The following is a 25,096-nucleotide window of genomic DNA, read 5'->3' on the forward strand; positions in this document are numbered from 1 at the left end:
ACTGAGATGAGGAGAAACTTCTTCACTCAGAGAGTTGTTAACCTGTGGAATTCCCTGTCATAGAGAGTTGTTGATGCCAGTTGATTGCATATATTCAAGAGGGAGTTAGATATGGCCCTTACGGCTAAGGGGATCAAGGGGTATGGAGAGAAAGCAGGAAAGGGGAACTGAGGGAATGATCAGCAATGATCTTATTGAATGGCGGTGCAGGCTCGAAGGGCCGAATTGCCGACTCCTGCCCCTATTTTCTATGTTTCTATGTTTCTATTCGTAACAAATTAGATGAGCTGTCGGCACAAATAGTTACAAATAGGTATGATCTGGTAGCCATAACAGGGAAGTGGTTGCAAGGTGACCAAGACTGGAATTAAACATTCAGGGGGACTTGACAATTCGGAAGGACAGGCAGAAAGGAAAAGGAGGTGGTGTAGCTCTGTTGATAAAGGATGGAATCACTGCAATAGTGAGAAAGAATATTAGCTCAAATGATCAGGGTGTTGAAACAGTTTGGGTGGAGATAAGGAATAATAAGGGGAAAAAGTCACTGGTGGGCGTAGTCTAAAGGTCCCCGAACAGTAGCAACTCTGTTGGTCAGAGTATAAACCAAGAAATAGTGGGGGTTTGTAAAAAGGGAACAGCAATAATCATGGGTGATTTTAACCTCCATATTGATTGGACAAATTAAATTGGTCAGGATAGCCTTGAGGAAGTGTTCATCGAGTGCATAAGGGACGGTTCCTTGAGCAGTATGTAACGGAACCAACCAGGGGGCAGGCTATCTTAGATCTGGTCCTGTGTAATGAGACAGGATTAGTAAAGAATCCCCTTGTAATGAGTGACATAAGAACATAAGAAATAGGAACAGGAGTAGGCCATACGGCTCCTCGAGCCTGCTCCACCAATCAATAAGATCATGGCAGATCTGATCATGGACTCAGCTCCACCTCCCTGCCCGATCTCCATAACCCCTTATCCCCTCTATTTCTGTCTTAAATTTATTCAATGTCCCAGCTTCCACAGCTCTCTGAGGCAGTGAATTCCACAGATTTACAACCCTCTGAGAGAAGAAGTTTCTCCTCATCTCAGTTTTAAATGGGCAGCCCCTTATTCTAAGATCATGCCCTCTAGTTCTAGTCTCCCCCATCAGTGGAAACATCCTCTCTGCATCCACTTTGTCAAGCCCCCTCATAATCTTATACGTTTCGATAAGATCACCTCTTGCTACAGTTATACAGGGTATTGGTGAGGCCACACCTGGATTACTGTGTACAGTTTTGGTTTCCATATTTAAGAACGGATATACTTGCTTTGGAGAAGGTTCACTCGGTTGATTCCGGGAATGAGGGGGTTGACATGAAAAAAGGTTGAGTAGGTTGTGCCTCTACTCATTAAATTCAGAAGAATGAGGGGTGATCTTATCGAAATGTATAAGATTATGAGGGGGCTTGACAAGGTGGATGCGGAGACTATGTTTCCACTTAAACGGGAGACTAGAACTAGGGGGCATAATCTTGGAAAAAGGGGCCACCCATTTAAAACTGAGATGAGGAGGAATTTCTTCTCTCAGAGGGTTGTAAATCTGTGGAATTTGCTGCCTCAGAGAGCAGTGGAAGCTGGGACATTGAATAAATTTAAGACAGAGACAGACAGTTTCTTAACCGATAAGGGGTTATGGGGAGCGGGCAGGGACGTGCACCTGCGTCCATGATCGGATCAGCCATGACTGTATTAAATGGCGGAGCAGGCTCGAGGGCCATATGGCCTACTCCTCTTATTTCTTCGGTTCTTATCCTTTTCTCCCTTTTTAAACAAAGGTACAACATTAGCAGTCCTCCAGCCCTCTGGCACCACACCCGCAGCCAGAGAGGATTGGAAAATGATGGTCAAAGCTGCTCCTCTTTCCTGCCCAGTTTCATTCCCTAAAACTAAGTCCAGAACCGTCCCCTCCCTTGTTGAGCTTGCTGCGTACTCGCTAAAAAAGTTCTCCTGAATGCATTTTACGAATTCTGCACCTTCTATACCTTTCATACTAATTTTATCCCAATTAATACTAGGGTAGTCGAAATCCCGCAGTAGTACTGCCTTATAGTTTTTGCACTTCTCAGAAATTTGCCTGCATATTTGCTCTTCTGTCTTCCTCTGACTGTTTGGGGGTCTATAGTACATCCCAGCAGTGTGATCGTCCCTTTTTTGTTCTTCAATTCGACCAATATGACCTTATTTGATGATCCTTCTAACATCATATCCCTCCTCACAGCTGTAATTGTTTCTTTAATCAATACTGCGACCCCCTCCTTTTTTTCCTCTCTCTAACCCATCTGAAAATATCCCGCCAGGCATGATCTGCAAATTTTCAGATGATACCAAGATGTGTGCAAGCGTTAGGAATATAGACAATGCTCGAGGGCTTCAGGCGGATCTTTATGTGTTGGGAGATTGGAATCATGACTGGCAAATGATGTTTAATTTGGAAAAGTCCAGTGTTATGCATGTGGGCAGGGTGAATGCTCAACGCACATTCACCCTTTATTGAAATACATTAAAGAAGATGGAGAAAGAAAGATTCCTGGGCATTCTAGTGCATCCAGCTCTAAAAGAACATGAGCAATGCCGTGTGGCGATAGCTAGAGTGATAGGGTGTTGGTGTGCGTGCATACGACAATTCAGTATCAGACGAAGTCTAGTATTTTGTGCTTGATCAGGTCGCACTTGGAATCCAGTTTTGGTCTCCTCACATGATGGCTGGTATTGAGGCTTCGGAAGGGGTGCAGAGGAGGCCACCAGATTAATTCCCAGTATAAAGCATCTTAATTATCAAGATAAGCTAAACTATTTGGGGCTCTACACCTTAGAGAAGTGTAGACTTAGAGGTGATCTGATTGAGGTTTATAAGATGATGAAAGGAATAGATTGTGTTTCAGTTGACAGTTTATCAGGTTAGGGAGGATCAGGAGTGACAATTTTAAGTTGTATGTGGCCAGATCCAGGTTAGATGTCAGGAGGTGGTCCTTTCCCAGAGAATAGTGAGCCAATGGAACAGGCTGCCGGCTCATGCGGTGGACACTGATTCACTGAATTCCTTCAAGTGAGAGCAGGACCTGTTTCTGGGTGGGGCTGCTGGTAGGTGCTGCTGGAAATTCAAGGCCAGTGATCTCCCGGATTAGTTTTAATCACCTAGATGGATCAAAAAGGAATTTCCCAGATCCGCACCACCCCGCCCCCTCCCCCTCCCCACCCACCCCGTCACAAATTGGCCTGGGGTTTTTTCCTCTCTCCCAGGAGATCAAATGGGTTCGGGTGTGGTGGAGATTGTATATATTGTGATACACCAGGTATCGCAATTGTGTGGGACAGGCTGGATGGACCAGCAGGTCTTTACCTCTTCGTCACTGTTAATATGTTCATAAGTGTATCGAAAACTGAGGTCTGACCTATTCAGTGCAAAGTTTGCAGATGACAAAAACTCGGAAATGTAGTAAATTATGAGGAGGATAGTAACAGATATCAGACGGACATAGACAGACAGTGAAGTGGGCAGACAAATGGCAGATGAAATTTAATACAGAGCAGGATGAAGTGATTCATTTTGGAAGGAAGAATGAGGAGGGGCAATATGGAATCATAGCATCATAGAATAGTTACAGCGTATAGAAGGAGGCCATTCGGCCCGTCAAGACCGTGCCAGCTTTCTGCAAGAGCATTTCATCGAGTCCCTTTCTCCATAGCCCCGCAATTTGTTTTCCTTCAGGTACTTATCCAATTCCCTTTTGAAAGCCACGATTGAATCTGCCTCCACCAATACTCCAGATTATAACCACTCGCTGTGTAAATAAGATTTTCCTCATGGTGCCTTTGGTTCTTCGGCCAATCACATTAAATCTGTATATTCTGGTTCTTGACCCTTCCACCAAAGGGAATAGTTTCTCTCTATCTCGACCTCTCATGATTTTGAATACCACTATCAAATCTCCTCTCGACCTTCTCTGCTCTAAGGAGAATAACCTAGCTTCTCCAGTCTATCATGAAGTCCCTCATCATTGGAACTATTCTTGTAAATCTCTTCTGCACCCTCTCTGAGGCCTTCACATCCTTCCTAAAGCTGGTGCCCAGAATTGGACACAATACTCCAGTTGAGGCTGAACCAGTGTTTTATAAAGGTTCATCATAACTTCCTTGCTTTTGTACTCTATGCCTCTATTTATAAAGCCCAGGATCCCGTCTGCTTTTTTAACTGCTTTCTCAACCTGCCCTGCCACCTTCAACAATTTATGCACATATACCCCCAGCTCTCTCTGTTTCTGCACCCCTTTTGGAATTGTGCCCTATAGTTGATATTGCTTCAGTTTATTATTCTTACCAAAGGATATCACTTTGCATTTTTCTGCATTAAATTTCATCTGCCACGTGTCCGCCCATTCCACCAGCCTGTCTATGTCCTCTTGAAGTCTATCACTTTCCCCTTCACTGTTCACTATACTTCCAAGTTTGGTGTCATCTGCAAATTTTGAAATTGTGCCCTGCACACCCAAGTCCACGTCATGAATATATATCAAGAAAAGCAGTGGTCCTAGTATCGACCCCTGGGGAACACCACTGTATACCTTCCTCCAGTCCAAAAAACAGTTGTTCACCACTACTTTCTGTTTCCTGTCACTTAGTCATATTGTATCCATGCTGCCCCTGTCCCTTTTATTCCATGGGTTTCAACTTTGCTGGCAAGTCTATGTATACCACATCACAGAAATATAGAAACATAGAAAATAGGTGCACGAGTAGGCCATTTGACCCTTCGAGCCAGCACCACCATTCAATAAGATCATGGCTGATCTTTCACCTCAGTACCCCTTTCCTGTTTTCTCTCCATACCCTTTGATCCCTTTAGCCGAAAGGGCCACATCTAACTCCCTCTTGAATATATCCAACGAATTGGCCTCAACAACTCTCTGCGGTAGGGAATTCCACAGGTTAACAATTCTCTGAGTAAAGAAGTTTCTCCTCATCTCAGTCCCAAATGGCCTACCCCTTATCCTTAGACTGTGTCCCCTGGTTCTGGACTTCCCCAACATCGGGAACATTCTTCCTGCATCTAACCTGTCCAGTCCCGTCAGAATTTTATATGTTTCTATGAGATCCCCTCTCATCCTTCTAAACTTCAGTGAATAAAGGCCCAGTCGGATCCAGTCTCTCCTCATATGTCAGACCAGCCATCCCGGGAATCAGTCTGGTAAACCTTTGCTGCACTCCTTCAATAGCAAGAATGTCCTTCCTCAGATTAGGAGATCAAAACTGAACACAGTATTCACCAAAGCCCTGTACAACTGCAGTAAGACCTCCCTGCTCCTATACTCAAAACCTCTAGCTATGAAGGACAACATACCATTTGCTTTCTTCACTGCCTGCTGTACCTGCATGCCAACTTTCAATGACTGACATACGATGACACCCAGGTCTCATTGCACCTCCCCTTTTCCTAATCTGCCGCCATTCAGATAATATTCTGCCTTCGTGTTTTTGCCCCCAAAATGGATAACCTCACATTTATCTACTTATACTGCATCTGCCATGCATTTGCCCACTCACCTAACCTGTCCAAGTCACTCTGCAGCCTCTTAGCGTCCTCGCAGCTCACAACGCCACCCAGTTTAGTGTCATCTGCAAACTTGGAGATATTACACTCAATTCCTTCATCTAAATCGTTAATGTATATTGTAAATAGCTGGGGTCCCAGCACTGAGCCCTGCAGCACCCCATTAGTCACTGCCTGCCATTCTGAAAAGGACCCATTCATCCCGACACTCTGTTTCCTGTCTGCCAACCAGTTCTCCATCCACGTCAGTACATTACCCCCAATACCATGTGCTTTAATTTTGCACACCAATCTCTTGTGTGAGACCTTGTCAAAAGCCTTTTGAAAGTCCAAATACACCACATCCACTGGTTCTCCCTTGTCCACTCTACTAGTTACATCCTCAAAAAATTCCAGAAGATTTGTCAAGCATGATTTCCCTTTCATATATCCATGTTGACTTGGTCCGATCCTATCACTGCTTTCCAAATGCACTGTTATTTCATCTTTAATAATTGATTCCAACATTTTCCCCACTACTGATGTCAGGCTAATTATCTGTTTTCTCTCTCCCTCCCTTTTTAAAAAGTGGTGTTGCATTAGCTACCCTCCAGTTCATAGGAACTGATCCAGAGTCTATTAACTGTTGGAAAATGATCACCAATACATTCACTATTTCTTGGGCCACTTTCTTAAGTACTCTGGAATGCAGACTATCAGGCCCCGGGGATTTATCAGCCTTCAATCCCATCAATTTCCCGAACACAATTTCCTGCCTCATAAGGATATCCTTCAGTTCCTCCTTCTCACTCGACCCTCGGTCCCCTAGTACTTCCGGAAGGTTATTTGTGTCTTCGTTCGTGAAGACCGAACCAAAGTATTTGTTCAACTGGTCTGCCATTTCTTTGTTCCCCATTATAAATTCACCTGAATCCGACTGCAAGGGACCTACGTTTGTCCTCACTAATCTTTTTCTCTTCACAAGCTTTTGCAGTCAGTTTTTATGTCCCCGGCAAGTTTCCTCTCATATTCTATTTTCCCCCTCCTAATTAAACCCTTTGTCCTCCTCTGCTGAATTCTAAATTTCTCCCAGTCCTCAGGTTTGCTGCTTTTTCTGGTCAATTTATATGCCTCTTCCTTGGATTTAACACTATCCTTAATTTCCCTTGTTAGCCATGGTTGAGCCACCTTCCCCGTTTTATTTTTATTCCAGACAGGGATGTACAATTGTTGAAGTTTATCCATGTGATCTTTAAATGTTTGCCATTGCCTATCCACCGACAACCCTCAATATAATTTGCCAGTCTATTCTAGCCAATTCACGTCTCATACCATCGAAGTTACCTTTCCTTAAGTTCAGGAACCTAGTCTCTGAATTAACTGTGTCACTCTCCATCTTAATAAGGAATTCTACCAAATTATGGTCACTCTTCCCCAAGGGGCCTCGCACAACAAGATTGCTAATTAATCCTTTCTCATTGCACATTACCCAGTCTAGGATGGCCAGCCCTCTAGTTGGTTCCTCAACATATTGGTCCAGAAAACCATCCCTAATACACTCAAGGAAATCCTCCTCCATCGTATTGCTACCAGTTTGGTTAGCCCAATCTATACATAGATTAAAGTCGCCCATGATAACTGCTGTACCTTTATTGCACGCATCCCTAATTTCTTGTTTGATGCTGTCCCCAACCTCACTACTACTGTTTGGTGGTGTGTACACAACTCCCACTAGCGTTTTCTGCCCTTTGTTATTCCACAGCTCCACCCATACAGATTCCACATCATCCAAGCTAAAGTCCTTCCTTACAATTGCATTAATTTCCTCTTTAACCAGCAATGCTACCCCACCTCCTTTTCCTTTCTGTCTATCCTTCCTAAATGTTAAATACCCCTGGATGTTGAGTTCCCAGCCTTGGTCACCCTGGAGCCATGTCTCCGTGATGCCAATGATATCATATTCATTCATTGCTGCCTGTGCAGTTAATTCGTCCACCTTATTCTGAATACTCCTCACATTGGGGCACAGAGTCTTCAGGCTTGCCTTTTTAACATACTTTGAGAATTTTGCTGCAATGTGGCCCTTTTTTATTTTTGCCTTGGGTTTCTCTGCCCTCCACTTTTACTTTTCTTCTTTATATTTTTTTCTTCTGCCCCTATTTTACTTCCCTCTGTCTCCCTGCATAGGTTCCCATCCCCCTGCCATATTAGTTTAACCCCTCCCCAATAGCACTAGCAAACACTCCCCCTAGGACATTGGTTCCGGTCCTGCCCAGGTGCAGACCGTCCGGTTTGTACTGGTCCCACCTCCCACAGAACCGGTTCCAATGTCCCAGGAATTTGAATCCCTCCTTTCTGCAGCACTCCTCAAGCCACGTATTCATCTGCGCTATCCTGCGATTCCTACTCTGACTAGCACGTGACACTGGTCGCAATCCCGAGATTACTACCTTTGAGGTCCTCATCAACCCTCTCTTATCTCATCAAAAAACTCAGTTAGTTAAACACAATTTGCCTTTAAAAAAATCCATGCTGGCTTTCCTTAATTAATCCACACTTGTCCAAGTGACTGTTAAATTTTGTCCCGGATTATCGTTTCTTTAAGTTACCCCACCACTGAGGTTAAACTGACTGGCCTGTAGTTGCTGGGTTTATCTTTATACTCTTTTTGAACAAAGGTGTAACATTTGCCATTCTCCAGTCCTAAATGGAATAGTGTAAACGAAATTTTAAAGGGGATTGCAGGACCAGCGAGATCTGGGATTTTACGTACACAAATCTTTGAAGGTACTAGGACAAGTTAATAAGGCTGTTAAAAAAGCAAATGTGATCCTTGGATTTATAAACAGAGTACAAAAGCAAGGAGGCTATGCTAGTTCTGCGCACCGCACTTTAGAGAGGATATCAAGGCCTTCGAGATGATGCAGAGAAATTGTCCTCCTTCTGTGCTATATGATTCTATCAAACTGTATAACTTAAAAAGGTGAATTGAGCATTCCCAAAGCAGATGATGAAGACCGTTGGGCCAAGTATAGAGAATATAGGAAAGCTATTGCAATAGAGATTAGAAAGACTGAGGGAGTACGAGAGACAATAGCTAAAGCATGAAGGGCAGTAACAGGCTTTTTATAGGCACATTGGGAGGGAGAGGATAGACAGTGTGGAGTTGGTTACTGAGAGATGGAGACGGTGTGAGGGAGGGAGATGATAGACAGTGTGGGGTTGGGTTACCAAGAGATGGAGATGGTGTGAGTGAGGGAGAGGATAGACTGTGTGGGGTTGGGTTACTGAGAGGTGGAGGTGGTGTGAGGGAGAGAGAGGATAGACAGTGTGGGGTTGGGTTACTGAGAGATGGAGACGGTGTGAGGGAGGGAGAGGATAGACTGTGTGGGGTTGGGTTACTGAGAGATGGAGATGGTGTGGGGGAGGGAGAGGATAGACTGCGTGGGGTTGGGTTACTGAGAGATGGAGATGGTGTGGGGGAGGGAGAGGATAGACTGTGTGGGGTTGGGTTACTGAGAGATGGAGATGGTGTGGGGGAGGGAGAGGATAGACTGTGTGGGGTTGGGTTACTGAGAGATGGAGATGGTGTGGGGGAGGGAGAGGATAGACTGTGTGGGGTTGGGTTACTGAGAGATGGAGATGGTGTGGGGGAGGGAGAGGATAGACTGTGTGGGGTTGGGTTCCTGAGAGGTGGAGGTGGTGTGAGGGAGAGAGAGGATAGACAGTGTGGGGTTGGGTTACTGAGAGATGGAGACGGTGTGAGGGAGGGAGAGGATAGACTGTGTGGGGTTGGGTTACTGAGAGATGGAGATGGTGTGGGGGAGGGAGAGGATAGACTGTGTGGGGTTGGGTTACTGAGAGATGGAGATGGTGTGGGGGAGGGAGAGGATAGACTGTGTGGGGTTGGGTTACTGAGAGATGGAGATGGTGTGGGGGAGGGAGAGGATAGACTGTGTGGGGTTGGGTTACTGAGAGATGGAGATGGTGTGGGGGAGGGAGAGGATAGACTGTGTGGGGTTGGGTTACTGAGAGATGGAGATGGTGTGGGGGAGGGAGAGGATAGACTGTGTGGGGTTGGGTTACTGAGAGATGGAGATGGTGTGGGGGAGGGAGAGGATAGACTGTGTGGGGTTGGGTTACTGAGAGATGGAGATGGTGTGGGGGAGGGAGAGGATAGACTGTGTGGGGTTGGGTTACTGAGAGATGGAGATGGTGTGGGGGAGGGAGAGGATAGACTGTGTGGGGCTGGGTTCCTGAGAGATGGGGACGGTGTGAGTGGGAGAGAGGCAGAGTTAATAAATTAGGACGATGCATGGGTGTTCAAGGTGGATGAATTTTGGGATTGTACAACCCGCAGTGGAGGGTGCAAGACAGATAATGGAGATTATTATTCAAAAAGTAATGGTACGAAAGAACTTACTGAAACCCGAGGATCCTGGGGAAGCTGGAACAGAAATTTTGAAAGCTCTGATTATAATTTTTGAAAGTTCTATGAACAGCGAATTGTGCGAGAGGAGTGGAGAGGGGGAAATGGGACCCTTCTCTTTAAAACAATATAGAGAACTGGGACAAACCAGGGAATTATAGTCCAGTTAGTCTCCCTTCAGTTGGTAAACTGAAATACTGAGCACTGGGAGAAACATGAGTTAATCAGGGCCAATCCCATGGACCTCTAAAAGGAAGGTCACGCTTGACCAAACCGATCAAATTCTTTGAAAAAATAACGAGAGAAAAAGGAAATGCAGCACATGAGGTTTTTATAGATTTCCAAAAGCATTTTTATCAAGTATCACAGAACAGATTTATGGATAAGGGATTCATGGTGAAGATAATGGCACATGGCATTAAGGGGACATGGCCACAGAGATAGAAAGAAAACTGGAGGGCAGAAAGCAATGGGATAAAATTTGAGTGGGTTCAATATGTTGGACGATGCACTCTGTCAGATTACTGTCCAGACAGTGAAAGTGAAAATGACCTTACTGTGTGATACAAACCCATACTCACTTGACAGTTGAAGCATAATCTGTACCATCCACCCAGCGCCACTTCCCTTCTTCAACACGGTCATCGAGTCCAATCCAAAGTTCATCTAGTATACTGCATTGTAAATATGCCTGTCGGGTAAATAACAATGTAGCTGTGTTAGCAGATTTCTTCGTCGTTACCATCACAAGAAAGGGTTGTTAGTCCGGCGACAATAACTCTGTGTGTGATTCACGCATGAGTATTTTTTATAACAAGCTTTATTACACTGATTGATTTAACCTTCCATTTATAGGAAATAACATGCAAGTAATACAACCTGGTTCCCAGGCTCCGACCACCTTGAGAGCACGCTCCGACCCTAGAGAACAACACAAGTCCTGGAGCGACCAGCTCCCGCCCACCAGGTCCTGACCCTCAAGAACACTCTGAAGTTAAAGGGAATCTGGTTCTATTCTTATACTATAATGCAACCTTATGTAAGTACCAATATGCAGTTTGCAGGTTTTGCCCAGGCCGCACTTTTAGGCGTTTACCCAGCTTATCTCTTTCAGCCTTTGCCTTTGTGCTACCAGTTTTATTTATAGCACAGTAAGTGCTTTGGCCAAATGTTTATCCTGTTTCCTAGACCTGGATGTTTTCATTCTCTGCCTTTGTGTTTTCAAACTGTCTGTTGTTCATGTATAGAGACAAGATTAAGATTTCCCCTTTCCCTCATATTTGCTGCACCACTAAAAATACTAGAAGAAAGGTGTTGTGTATCTGTAAAGCATGCACTCCCATGTTTCGCCACCAGGGAGCGCATCCCCTGAAGTCCCAAAGGATCCCAGCATCCCTTGGGAGCACTGTATATAAGCCGGCCCCTAAGGCCTGTTCCTCATTCTGGAGTGTCTTAATAAAAACTGAGGTCACTGTTACTTTAACCTCCCGATGTGCAGTCTCATCTGTGTTCGGAACACAATAACTGGCGATGAGCATACGAATCTAACGCAAAGATGCAGCAAACCGTGGGCATCCTGGAGAAGTTCTCGGAGGGTGAGGACTTGGAAGCCTATGTCGAACAGCTAGACCAGTACTTTGTAGCCAACGAGCTGGACGGAAAAGGAAGCGCTGCAAAAAGGAGATCGGTCCTCCTCACGGTCTGCGGGGCACCGACCTACAGCCTCATGAAGAATTTTCTGGCTCCGCTGAAACCCACAGATAAGTTGTATGAGGAGCTGTGTACACTAGTTAGGGAGCATCTTAACCCGAGGGAGAGCGTGCTGATGGCGAGGTATCGGTTCTACACATGCCGGTGGTCTGAAGGTCAGGAAGTGGCGAGCTACGTCGCGGAGCTAAGGTGACTTGCAGGACAATGTGAGTTTGATGGCTACCTGGAGCAGATGCTCAGAGACTTTTTTGTACTGGGCATTGGCCACGAGACCATCCTACGAAAACGTTTGACTGTGGAGACACCGAACCTCAGTAAAGCCATTGCGATAGCACAGGCGTTTATGTCCACCAGTGATAACACCAAACAAATCTCTCAGCACACAAGTGCTAGCAATGTTCATAAATTAACTGGGACTGTGTTTGCGAGCAGAAATGTACAGGGCAGAAACCACGAGTCTGCAACTGCCAGCAGGCCTCAGGTGACCCAGATGACTCAGAGTCCGCAACAAAGGATGAATGCAAGGGAATTCACACCTTGTTGGCGTTGTGGAGGCTTCCATTCAGCCTATTCATGCCGCAAGCTCTGCAAAACCTGCTAACCACCATGTGGCAGAGGAAGATCGATCCATGGTGGATCAAAGCAATTTCGAGCCTCAGTGAGGAGGCAGATGCTGAAGTACACGGGGTGCACACATTTTCGACGAAATGCCCACCTATAATGCTAAATGTAAAATGTAAAACCCGTAGCCATGGAACTGGACTCTGGCGCTAGCCAATCGATCATGAGTAAAAAGATGTTTGAGAGACTGTGTTGCAACAAGGCACTCAGACCAGCCCTGAGCCCCATCCACATGAAACTGAGGACATACACAAAAGAGCTCATCACTGTCCTGGGCAGCGCCATGGTCAAGGTCACCTACGAGGGCACAGTGCACGACCTGCCACTCTGGGTTGTCCCGGGTGATGGCCCCACATTGCTTGGAAGGAGCTGGCTGGGCAAAATCCGCTGGAACTGGGATGACATCCGAGCGCTATCGCATGTCGATGAGGCCTCATGTACCCAGGTTCTTAACAAATTTCCTTCCCTTTTTAAGCCAGGCATTGGAAACTTTTCCGGGCGAAGGTGTGGATCCACTTGGTCCCAGAGGCACGACCCATTCACCACAAGGCGTGAGCGGTACCTCACATGCAAAGGGAAAGAGTGGAAATCGAGCCGGACAGGCTGCAACGCGAGGGCATCATCTCCCCAGTGGAATTCAGCAAGTGGGCCAGCCCGATTGTTCCAGTACTCAAAAGTGATGGCACGGTCAGGATTTGCGGCGATTATAAAGTAACTATTAATCGTTTCTCGCTACAGGACCAATACCCACTACCTAAGGCAGCCGACCTATTTGCGACGCTGGCAGGAGGCAAGACATTCACCAAGCTCGACCTGACTTCGACCTACATGACGCAGGAGCTGGAGGAGTCTTCGAAGGGCCTCACCTGTATCAACACGCAAAAGGGACTGTTCATCTCCAACAGATGCCGTTTGGAATTCGGTCGACTGCAGCGATCTTCCAGAGAAACATGGAGAGCCTACTCAAATCGGTACCACGCACTGTGGTTTTTCAGGACGTCATATTGGTTATGGGTCGGGACACCGTCGAGCACCTACAAAACCTGGAGGAGGTCCTCCAGCAACTGGATCGCGTAGGGCTGCGGCTGAAGAGATCAAAATGCACCTTCATGGCAACAGAAGTGGAGTTTGTGGGGAGAAAGATCGTGGTGGATGGCATTCGGCCCACAGACGCCAAGACAGAGGCTATCAGGAATGCACCCAGGCCACAGAACGTCATGGAGCTGCGGTCGTTCCTGGGACTCCTCAACTATTTTGGTAACTTCCTACTGGGGTTAAGCACCCTCTTCGAGCCACTACCTGTGCTATTGCATAAAGGTGAGAACTGGGTATGGGGAAAAAAACAAGTTATTGCTTTTGAGAAAGCCAGAAACATTTTATGCTTCAACAAGCTGCTTGTATTGTATAACACGTGTAAAAGACTTGTGCTAGCATGTGATGCGTCGTCTTACGGAGTCGGGTGTGTATTACAACAAGCTAACGTTGCGGGGAAGTTGCAACCTGTCGCCTATGCCTCCAGGAGCTTGTCTAAGGCCGAGAGGGCCTGCAGCATGATTGAGAAAGGCATTAGCGTGTGTGTTCGGGGTAAAGAAAATGCATTTGTACCTGTTTGGCCTCAAATTTGAGCTGGAAACCGATCACAAGCCCCTCACATCCCTGTTCGCTGAAAATAAGGGGATAAATACTAATGCCTCAGCCTGCATACAAAGGTGGGCACTCGTGCTATCAGCGGATAACTATATCATCCGCCACAGGCCAGGCACCGAGAACTGTGCGGATGCTCTCAGTCGGCTACCATTGCCCACCACAGGGGTGGAAATGGCGCAGCCTGCAAACTTGTTGATGGTGGCGCAGCCCGCAGACTTGTTGATGGTCATGGAAGCATTTGAAAATGATAAATCACCTGTCACGGGCAGATTAGGACTTGGAACAGCCAAGATCCTCTGCTGTCCCGATTAAAAAACTGTGTACTGCATGGGAGCTGGGCCAGCATCCCCGTTGAAATGCAAGGACTAATCAAGCCGTTCCAGCGGTGAAAGGACGAGCTGTCCATTCAGGCAGACTGTCTGTTGTGGGGTAACCGCGTAGTGCTACCCAAAAAGGCCAGGGAGACGTTCATCTCGGATCTCCACAGCACACACCCGGGTATAATAATGATGAAAGCGATAGCCAGATCCCACATGTGGTAGCCTGGTATCGACTCTGACTTAGAGTCCTGTGTACGGCAATGCAGCGTGTGTGCTCAGTTGAGCAACGCGCCCAGAGAGGCACCACTAAGTTTGTGGTCCTGGCCCTCCAGACCATGGTCGAGGATCCATGTCAACTATGCGGGCCCGTTTCTCGGTAAAATGTTCCTGGTGGTGGTGGTTGCTTTTTCAAAATGGATTGAATGTGAAATAATGTCGGGAAGCACCGCTACTGCCACCATTGAAAGCCTGAGGGCATTGTTTGCCACCCACGGCCTGCCTGACATACTGGTCAGTGACAACGGGCCATGTTTCACCAGTGTCGAATTTAAAGAATTCATGACCCGCAATGGGATCACTCTGGAGCATCCACGATGCTGAGAATGACGTGAATAGCACATTTAGTGAGTTGGTCTTACCGCAGGTAAAGGGTCCATAACCAGATAGGGAATGGAAGACCAACAGGAAGAGCAGTGCAAGGAAGGTAGTGCAGGGATCCCCTGCGGTCATCCCCCTGCAAAACAGATACACCGCTTTGAGTACTGTTGAGGGGGGTGACTCATCAGGGGAGGGCAGCAGCAGCCAAGTTCATGGCACCGTGGGTGGCTCTGCTGCACAGGAGGGCAGGAAAATTAGTGGGAGAGCGATAGTGATAGGGGATTCAATTGTAAGGGGAATAGATAGGCGTTTCTGCGGCCGCAACCGAGACTCCAGGATGGTATGTTGCCTCCCTGGAGCAAGGGTCAAGGATGTCTCGGAGCGGGTGCAGGACATTCTGAAAAGGGAGGGTGAACAGCCAGTTGTCGTGGTGCACATTGGTACCAACGATATTGTAAAAAACGGGATGAGGTCCTCCGAGACGAATTTAAGGAGCTGAATTAAAAAGTAGGACCTCAAAAGCAGTAATCTCGGGATTGCTACAGTGCCATGTGCTAGTCAGAGTAGGAATCGCAGGATAGCTCAGATGAATACGTGGCTTGAGCAGTGGTGCAGCAGGGAGGGATTCAAATTCCTGGGGCATTGGAACCGGTTCTGGGGGATGTGGGAGCAGTACAAACCGGATTGTCTTCACCGCGGCAGGACTGGAACCAATGTCCTAGGAGGAGTGTTTGCTAGTGCTGTTGGGGAGGAGTTAAACTAATATGGCAGGGGGATGGGAAGCAATGCAGGGAGACAGAGGGAAACAAAATTGAGACAGAAGCAAAAGACAGAAAGGAGATGAGTAAAAGTGGAGGGCAGAGAAACCCAAGGCAAAAAACAAAAAGGGCCACTTTGCAGCAAAATTCTAAGGGGTCTAAGTGCATTAAAAAGGCATGCCTGAAGGCTCTGTGCCTCAATGCGAGGAGTATTCGGAATAAGGTGGACGAATTAACTGTGCAGATAGCAGTTCACGGATACGGTGTAGTTGGCATCACGGAGACATGGCTCCAGGGTGACCAAGAATGGGAACTCAACATCCAGGGGTATTCAATATTTAGGAAGGATAGACAGAAAGGAAAAGGAGGCGAGGTGGCGTTGCTGGTTAAAGAGAAAATTAATTCAATTGTAAGGAAAAACATTAGCTTGGATGATGTGGAATCGGTATGGGTGGAGCTACGGAATACCAAGGAGCAGAAAACGCTAGTGGGAGATTTGTACAGACTTCCAAACAGTAATAGTGATGTTGGGGAGGGCATCAAACAGGAAATTAGGGGTGCATGCAGTAAAGGTGCAGCAGTTATCATGGGTGACTTTAATATGCATATAGATTGGGCTAAGCAAACTAGAAACAATACGGTGGAGGAGGATTTCCTGGAGTGCATAAGGGATGGTTTTCGAGACCAATATGTCGGGGAACCAACTAGGGGGGAGACCATCTTAGACTGGGTGTTGTGTAATGAGAGAGGATTAATTAGCAATCTCGTTGTGCGAGGCCCAACATCAGTAGTGGGTAAAATGATGGAATTAATTATTAAGGATACCATAGCAGCGCATTTGGAAAGAGGTGACATGATAGGTCCAAGTCAGCATGGATTTGTGAAAGGGAAATCATGCTTGACAAATCTTCTGGAATTTTTTGAGGATGTTTCCAGTAGAGTGGACAAGGGGGAACCGGTTGATGTGGTGCATTTGGACTTTCAGAAGGCTTTCGACAAGGTCCCACACACGAGATTAATGTGCAAAGTTAAAGCACATGGGATTGGGGCTAGTGTGCTGACGTGGATTGAGAACTGGTTGTCAGACAGGAAGCAAAGAGTTGGAGTAAATGAGTACTTTTCAGAATGGCAGGCAGTGACTAGTGGGGTACCGCAGGGTTCTGTGCTGGGGCCCCAGCTGTTTACACTGTACATTAATGATTTGGACGAGAGGATTAAATGTAGTATCTCCAAATTTGCGGATGACACTAAGTTGGGTGGCAGTGTGAGCTGCGAGGAGGATGCTATTAGGCTGCAGAGTGACTTGGATAGGTTAGGTGAGTGGGCAAATGCATGGCAGATGAAGTATAATGTGGATAAATGTGAGGTTATCCACTTTGGTGGTAAAAACAGAGAGACAGACTATTATCTGAATGGTGACAGATTAGGTAAAGGGGAGGTGCAACGAGACCTGGGTGTCATGGTACATCAGTCATTGAAGGTTGGCATGCAGGTACAGCAGGCGGTTAAGAAAGCAAATGGCATGTTGGCCTTCATAGCGAGGGATTTGAGTACAGGGGCAGGGAGGTGTTGCTACAGTTGTACAGGGCCTTGGTGAGGCCACACCTGGAGTATTGTGTGCAGTTTTGGTCTCATAATTTGAGGAAGGACATTCTTGCAATTGAGGGAGTACAGCGAAGGTTCACCAGACTGATTCCCGGGATGGCGGGACTGACATATCAAGAAAGACTGGATCAACTGGGCTTGTATTCACTGGAGTTCAGAAGAATGAGAGGGGATCTCAGAAATGTTTAAAATTCTGACGGGTTTAGACAGGTTAGATGCAGGAAGAATGTTCCCAATGTTGGGGAAGTCCAGAACCAGGGGTCACAGTTTAAGGATAAGGGGTAAGCCATTTAGGACCGAGATGAGGAGAAACTTCTTCACCCAGAGAGTGGTGAACCTGTGGAATTCTCTACCACAGAAAGTTGTTGAGGCCAATTCACTAAATATATTTAAAAAGGAGTTAGATGTAGTCCTTACTACTCGGGGGATCAAGGGGTATGGTGAGAAAGCGAGAATGGGGTACTGAAGTTGCATGTTCAGCCATGAACTCATTGAATGGCGGTGCAGGCTCGAAGGGCGGAATGGCCTACTCCTGCACCTATTTTCTATGTTTCTATGTCACCTCTGCCCCGTTTAAATCAGCCTCCAATGGGCAGGCAGAGTGGGCAGTAGAAACCATCAAACAGAGCCTCAAACGAGTCACAGAAGGCGCACTCCAAACCCGCCTGTCCCGAGTACTGCTCAGCTTCCGCACGAGACCCCACTTGCTCACAGGGGTGCCGCCGGCTGAGCTACTCATGAAAAGGACACTTAAAACCAGACTCTCGCTGGTTCACCCCAACCTGCATGATCAGGTAGAGAGCAGGCGGCAGCAACAAAATGTAAACGATGGTCGTGCCAATGTCACGGGAAATTGATCTGAATGACCCTATGTATGTGCTAAACTATGGACATGGTCCCAAGTGGATCGCGGGCACGGTGATAGCTAAAGAAGGGAGTAGGGTGTTTGTCGTCAAACTAGACAATGAATAAATTTGCAGAAAGCACCTGGACCAAATGAGGCTGCGGTTCACAGACTGCCCTGAACAACCAACAGCAGACACCACCTTTTTCGAGCCCACAACACACACCCAAAGGATCAACGACACCACCCCGGACCAGGAAATCAAAGCCATCACACCCAATAGCCCAGCAAGGCCAGGCTCACCCAGCAGCCCTGCAGGGCCAACAACATGTCAGCCCAGCGAGGGCACAGCCAACACACCAGAACAGACATTTGTACCGAGGTGGTCCACCAGGGAAAGAAAGGCTCCCGACCGCCTCACCTTGTAAATAGTTTTCACTTTGACTTTGCCAGGGAGTGATGTTGTGTATCTGTAAAGCATGCACTCCCATGTTCCGCCATCAGGGAGTGCATCCCCTGAAGTCCCGAGGGATCCCAGCATCCCTTGGGAGCACTGTATATAAGCCGGCCCCTAAGGCCTGTTCCTCACTCTGGAGTGTCTTAATAAAGACTGAGGTCACTGTTACTTTTACCTCACTGTGTGCAGTCTCATCTGTGTTAGGAACACAATAAAAGCAGTCATAGAATGGTTACAGTACGCAAGAAGGCTGCTCGGCCCATCGATCCTATGCCGGCTCTCGACAAAAGTACCTCCCTTGTCCTTTCCCCATAGCCCTGCAAATCTTTTTCTTTCAGGTACTTACCCAACTCCATTTTGAGAGCCACGATTGAGTCTGCTTCTTCCACCTTTTCAGGCAGTTCTTTCCAGAGCCCAACCACTTGCTGTGTAAAAATGTTTTTCTTATGTCGCCTTTGGTTCTTTTGCCAGTCACCTTAAATCTGTGTCCTCTGGTTCTCGACCTTCTGCCAATGGGAGCAATTTCTCTCTATCTACTCTCTCCAGACCGCTCATGATTTTGAACATCTCCATCAAATCTCTCAATCTTCGCTGCTCTAAGGAGAACAACCCCAGCTTCTCCAGGCTATCCACGTAACTGAAGACCGTCATCCCTGGATTCTTGTAAATCTTTTCTGCGCCCTCTCTAAGGCCTTCACAACCTTCGTAAAGTGTGTTGCTCAGAATTGGACACAATACTCCAGTTGAGCTGAAGCCGAACCAGTGTTTTATAAATTCTATCATAGTATGATCACTCATTACTGCAAGGGTATTAATTTACTCTGTCCCATTGCATAATACCAGATCTACTAAAATAAACACGAAAATAACCTGTTGCCCAGTTGGTTCCTCAACATACTAATCTATCCATGAATTCATCCTCCGTAGTATTACTGCAAATTTGATTTGCCCAGCCTATATCAAAATTAAAGTCCCCCATGATTCCTGTATGAACCTTGTTGCATGAACCTCTAATGTCCTGATTTATACTCTGCCCGACATTACACCTACTGTTAGGGGCCTATAAACTACTCCCACCAATGTTTTCTGCCCTTTATTGTTTCTTTGCTCTAGTCAAAGTGATTCTACATCTTGATTTTCCAAGCGAAGATCTATTCTCTCTATTTTCTTTATCCCATCCTTTATTATCATTATTGCTAGTTCTCCGAGTGTTTTATGCATCTCTTGGAATTTTAACCCCCCGAAAACAGGTGGGTTTGGGTCAGGTGGAATGATAAAATGTTACAAATCTCAAACTTGAACCAAACACGCCTCAAACCCGCCCACTTCCGGGTTGAACAGAGCTTCCCGGGAGGTATGTTGGTCATTTAGATATTTTAATGAGGCTGCGTGCCTCAGATTTAATCTCCATTTAAAATTTAATGCGGTAGCTAAAGGGAGGCGAGGACTGCTGGATCCAGCAGGTAAATGCCTTACAAGTGCCTTTTTAATTACCTGCTGGATCCAGCTCACCTACTTCTCCCCACTTACCCCGCGATTGAACACCCCCCACACAGCCACGATCTCCCACCAAACCGACCCTTCCAATCTCACCACCCGCCTGCAATCTCCCCTCCGGCCTTTGCTCTCCAGCCCCCCGCCTTTCTGATCCCTCACTCCGGCCCCCAATGTGTCTCTGGACACCCTGCCCAATGCCTGCCTGACACCCACCCACAGATATATCTCCACTCTTCCCCCCCCTCCCCACCGCCAATGTGTCTCTGCCCCCACCCCACCGCTCCATGTCTTTGACTCTCCGATCGATGCACGGCCACTGATACATGCTCTCTCCCTCCCTCCTCTCCAGTCCCCAACAGGCCTTCTCACCCGACAGCCAGCCAGCCTCTCAATCTTGCTGGATGCAGCCAAGAAACAGAGACAAAAACTGTTAATCAGGCCTTGTCATTAAATCTGACAAAGCCTGGGGGAATCTCAATCTTCCTGGTTTCCCGAACAAAACAGCACCCCCTTCTCCCCATTCCCTACCCTTCTCTGAGCTAATATCAGGGCCAATGTGTCTAGCACACGGAAATTGGCTCACACATTTCTGAGTCTTTTTCAAAGTTCGTTGGATTCAAGCTAAATCCGAGAGGACTGGGAAATAGCAAAAGTGGCATCCATCTCCAAACAATGGACTGAAGCGTGAACCCTAAGGGTAAGACCTACTTCCATTGTTGGCAAAGTGTCTGAAAGTTTTATGAGTGATAATATAAGGGAGCATCTTGAGGGGCAGGATACAATCCGAGATGGTCAGCATGGTGTTAGGAGTGGGATGTTATGCTTGACGAGTTTATTGGCATTCTTTTAGCGGATGGCAGACCTAATAGCTAAGAGAGACCAGGGATGTTATCTACTAAGATTTGACAAATGCCTTTGACACATAAGATATGCCCTTATGGCTAAAGGGATCAAGGGCTATGGAGAGAAAGCAGGAAAGGGGTACGAAGGTGAATGATCAGCCATGATCTTATTGAATGGCGGTGCAGGCTCGAAGGGCCGAATTGCCTGCTCCTGCACCTAATTTCTATGTTTCTATAATAGGCTGCTACATAAGGTCCAAGTCCATGGGATGTATGGGAATGTATCGAAAAGGATTGGCAAATGGTGGGTAGACAACAACGAGTAGTAGAGGATGGGCAAGTATCTGGTCAACAGCCAGTTACCAGTGGAGTGCCAGCGGGTTCAGTGTTGGGGCCACGGTTGTTTGTAATTTTTCAAAATGATTTTGAGGAAGGAATTGTGTTCAAAGTGTCCAAATTTGCAGACAATACCAAATTACTTGAAGGAAAATGACGAATATCAATGCGCACAAATTCAAAAATATCTTGACAAGCTTGATCAGTGGGAGGAGAAATGGCAGATGCAGTTAATACAGGGAAATGTACGGTAAGATTTAGCCCAGTAGCATTGGTTGTTGTAGATTACGGGATAAATGTGAATGTATTTGAAGTATTGGACCAGAACAGAGATCCAGGTATAAATCCAACAAATTGGTGATCGCCATTGCCTTCAACAGTGGCCTGAGTGGCGTCAACAAACCTTTAACGGCTGAGGCAAATCTGTCAATGGTGTGGCACAAATGATCCAGCAAATTATGTAGGATTGCACCTGTTGGCAAATCTCAGTTGTGCTATTATTTACTGGATTCTTTAGGTTAAAATAATAGCGCACACCAGGAATGCATCATTACTAGCGCAAGCCCCCAGCAATTTCAGCCCCTTATTTATAATGTAGCAGTAAAAACTGTAGCAAACAATCTGCTGTAAATGAGATTGAAATTTGACAGCCAGTGAATATAATAAACAGAGATCCTACCTGCTCCTCAGCGCTGTTAATGACAACAAGATTGGCATCCATTGATTTACAGGATTCCTGGGCTTCATTCCAAGTTTTTTTACTTGTTGAAAAGTAATAAAGTTTTTGCTTGAACGGGATCCATTGGTTGGGATGCAGCAAACAATGCAGATCTGTAAAGTACAGAAATATGAGGATAGAACAGATTAATACCTAGCTGGAGAGATGGTGCAGGAGGGAGGGCTTTAGATTCCTGAGGTCCCACCTTCTTGGGAGGTGGGATCCTTACAAGCCGGACGGTTTGCACCTCAACAGTGCTGCAAGCAATATCCTCACAGGGAGGTTTGCTACTGCTGTTGCGTAGGGTTTAAACTAGCTTGGCAGGAAGATGGGAACCTGAGCATAGATTCAGAAGGGAGAGAATGCATGCTGGAAATGGGAGGCAGTAAATTAGTATGTGAGTTTGAAAGGCAGAGGAAATAAAGGCTAGAAAATATATAAGAGGTTTGGCAGTGCTTTAAGGAGTCTAGTAAATAAGGCAGATGAGCTGAGGGCACAGATAGACATGTGGATGATATCGTAGTTATTACTGAAACATGGCTGAAAGGAGGGTAGGAATGACAGCTCAACATTCCTGGTTACAGGGTTTTCAGACGATATAGAGAGGGGTGTAAAAAAGTAGGTGGGGGTCGCAATATTGGTTAAAGAAACAATTACAGCTTTGAGGAAGTATGATATGTTGGAAGGATCATCAAATGAGCCCATTTGTATTGAAAGGAAAAATAAAAAAGGGACAATCACACTCCTGTGAGTGTACTATAGACCTCCAAATAGTCAGAGAGAGATAGAAGAGCAAATATGCAGACACATTTCTGAGAAGAGCAAAAACAATAGGGCAGTATTAGTAAGGGATTTCAACTAATAGGGCAACAATAGTAGGGGATTTCAACGAATATTTACTGATATAGAATCAGTGTAAAAGGTATAGATGGCACAGAATTCTTAACATGCATTCAAGAGAAGTTTTTTTAGCCAGTATGTTACAATCCCAACGAGAGAGTGGGTGGTTCTGGACTTGGTTTTAGGGAATGAAGCTGGGGAATTGGAAGGGGTATCAGTGGGAGAGCATTTTGATGGTTGCGATCATAATTCAGTTAGATTTAGCGTAGTTATGGAAAAGGACAGAGGTAGACCAGGAGTAAACGTTTTTAATTAGGGAAAGGCCAATCTTATTAAGCTGAGATGTGATTTAGCCAAAGTGGACTGGAAACAGCTACTTGAAGGTAAATTGGTATCAGAGCAGTGGGAGGCATTCAAGGAAGAGGTTGTGAGGGTTCAGAGCAAATATGTTCCTACAAAGAAAAAGGGTGGGACTCCCAAATCTAGAGCCCTCTGGATGTCAAGGGGCATACAGGGTAGGATAAAGTGAAAAAGGGAAGCTTATGTAAGATACTTAATAAAATACCAATCAGATTGGGCAGAGGCAACATGGATTTAAGAACAGGAAATCATGTTTGACAAGTCTATTAGTTTTTTGAGGTTGCAACTAACAGAATAGATAACGAGGAACCAGTGGATGCGGTGTATTTGGATTTTCAGAAGGCATTCGATAAGGTTCCACACAAGAGGTTATTAAACAAAATTAGGGCTCATGGGATTGGGGATAATATACTAGCATGGATTGAAGATTGGTTAATGGACAGAAAACAGAGAGTAGGAATAAACAAATCATTTTCGGTTTGGCAGACTGTAACTAGTGGGGTACCGTCAGGAACAGTGCTTGGGCCCCAGCTATTCACAATCTCGATCAATGATTTTGATGAGGGAACCAAATGTAACATATTGTGTGGAGGATGCAAAGAGGCTTCCAGGGGCTATAGACAGGTTAAGTTAGTGGGCAAGAACATGGCAAATGGAATGTAATGTCGAGAAATGTTGTTATCGGGGACGAAATTCACCGTCCCCAAAGTGATGGCTACCGTGGGGTTTGGGCGGCCGATCGAAAATCGATCAGCCGCCGCAGTCGGATGATTTTCCTCCCCGAGCCTATTCAGCTTGGGGGGCAGGGGGGGAGGGGTGGGGATTTGAGCGGTGCTCACTTCCGCCAAAAACAGCGGGGTGAAGCCGCTGTAAAGGTAACATTCCAGTGGTGAGCTCTGCAGCGTGCAGGCCGCTGAAGCTGCAAAAAGGTAAGACTTTTCCCGGTAGTGCCCCCGCAAGATATTCGATGCAGTGCTCGAACACGACACCACTGGAGTGTTGCCGCAATCGGGGCCCTTTGGTCGGGAAATAGTTTTATTAATGATGTGTTTTTATGTGAGATTACTGTCATGTATCCTACATGGCTACTGTTTGTACCATCACAAGGTGTGCCACCAGAGGGCACAGCAATGGGAGATTTGTATGTTACCTGTACAGGTGTGCCTGGCCTAGTATAAAAGGCAGGCCACCAGGTGTGATCCTCACTCTGGAGTTATCAATAAAGGACTAAGGTCACTACAGTTCAACTACAACACATTACCTCGTGGAGTCATTATCAGGACATAACAATTGGCGACGACATTACGGACTTTCACGCAAAAATGACTACCCTGGGTACGTTGCAGCAGTTCGCCGATGGTGATGATTGGGACGCCTTTGTGGAGAGGCTCGATCATTTCTTCACAGCAAACGACCTGGCAGGAGACAACCCGGCCACACTGACTGGCAAGCGCAAAGCCATCTCGCTAACCAGTTGTGGGCCCACCGTCTATGGCCTCATCAGGGATTTGCTGGCACCAGCGAAGACAATGACCAAGATGTACGAGGAGCTCGTAACACTGATCCGAGCAACTCAAGCCCAAGGAGAGCATCCTCACAGCCAGACACCGGTTCTACACCCACCAACGGCCCGAAGGCCAGGAAATCGTGAAATATGCTGCAGATCTCAGGAGACTGGTGGCACCGTGCGAGTTCGGCGACCACCTGACCGAAGCGCTGCGGGCCATGAGGACCTTTTTCATAAGCTGCTGTCGGCGGATACCACAGTCACACACTGCAGAAGGCCATCGCTGTGAACCAGGCATTCATGACCTCGACCTGCGGCTCTGGGCAGATGACTCATCCTCAGGACTCAAACCCAGCAAGTACTGTGCACAGAGTGGTGCCTTTTGGAGGCTGGACTGTAGAACGTGAACCTTCTGAAGGAAGAGAGAACAGGCCCCCGAGTC

The 25,096-nt window shown here is 46.5% G+C and overlaps 1 protein-coding gene across 1 annotated transcript in view; it reads right to left on the reverse strand.

The window, feature by feature from the left end:
- Positions 1–25,096, reverse strand: part of LOC139255807 (hepatic lectin-like) — a 109,912-nt gene that overhangs the window by 18,603 nt on the left and 66,213 nt on the right. The window contains exons 9-10 of the mRNA XM_070874001.1: positions 21,909–22,060; positions 10,577–10,686 (exon numbers count right to left, since the gene is read on the reverse strand). Coding sequence (XP_070730102.1) covers positions 10,577–10,686; positions 21,909–22,060 — 262 coding nt within the window. The remainder of the gene's footprint in view (positions 1–10,576; positions 10,687–21,908; positions 22,061–25,096) is intronic.

This window comes from Pristiophorus japonicus, unplaced genomic scaffold (genome assembly GCF_044704955.1).
Source record: "Pristiophorus japonicus isolate sPriJap1 unplaced genomic scaffold, sPriJap1.hap1 HAP1_SCAFFOLD_636, whole genome shotgun sequence".
Lineage (NCBI taxonomy): Eukaryota > Metazoa > Chordata > Chondrichthyes > Pristiophoridae > Pristiophorus > Pristiophorus japonicus.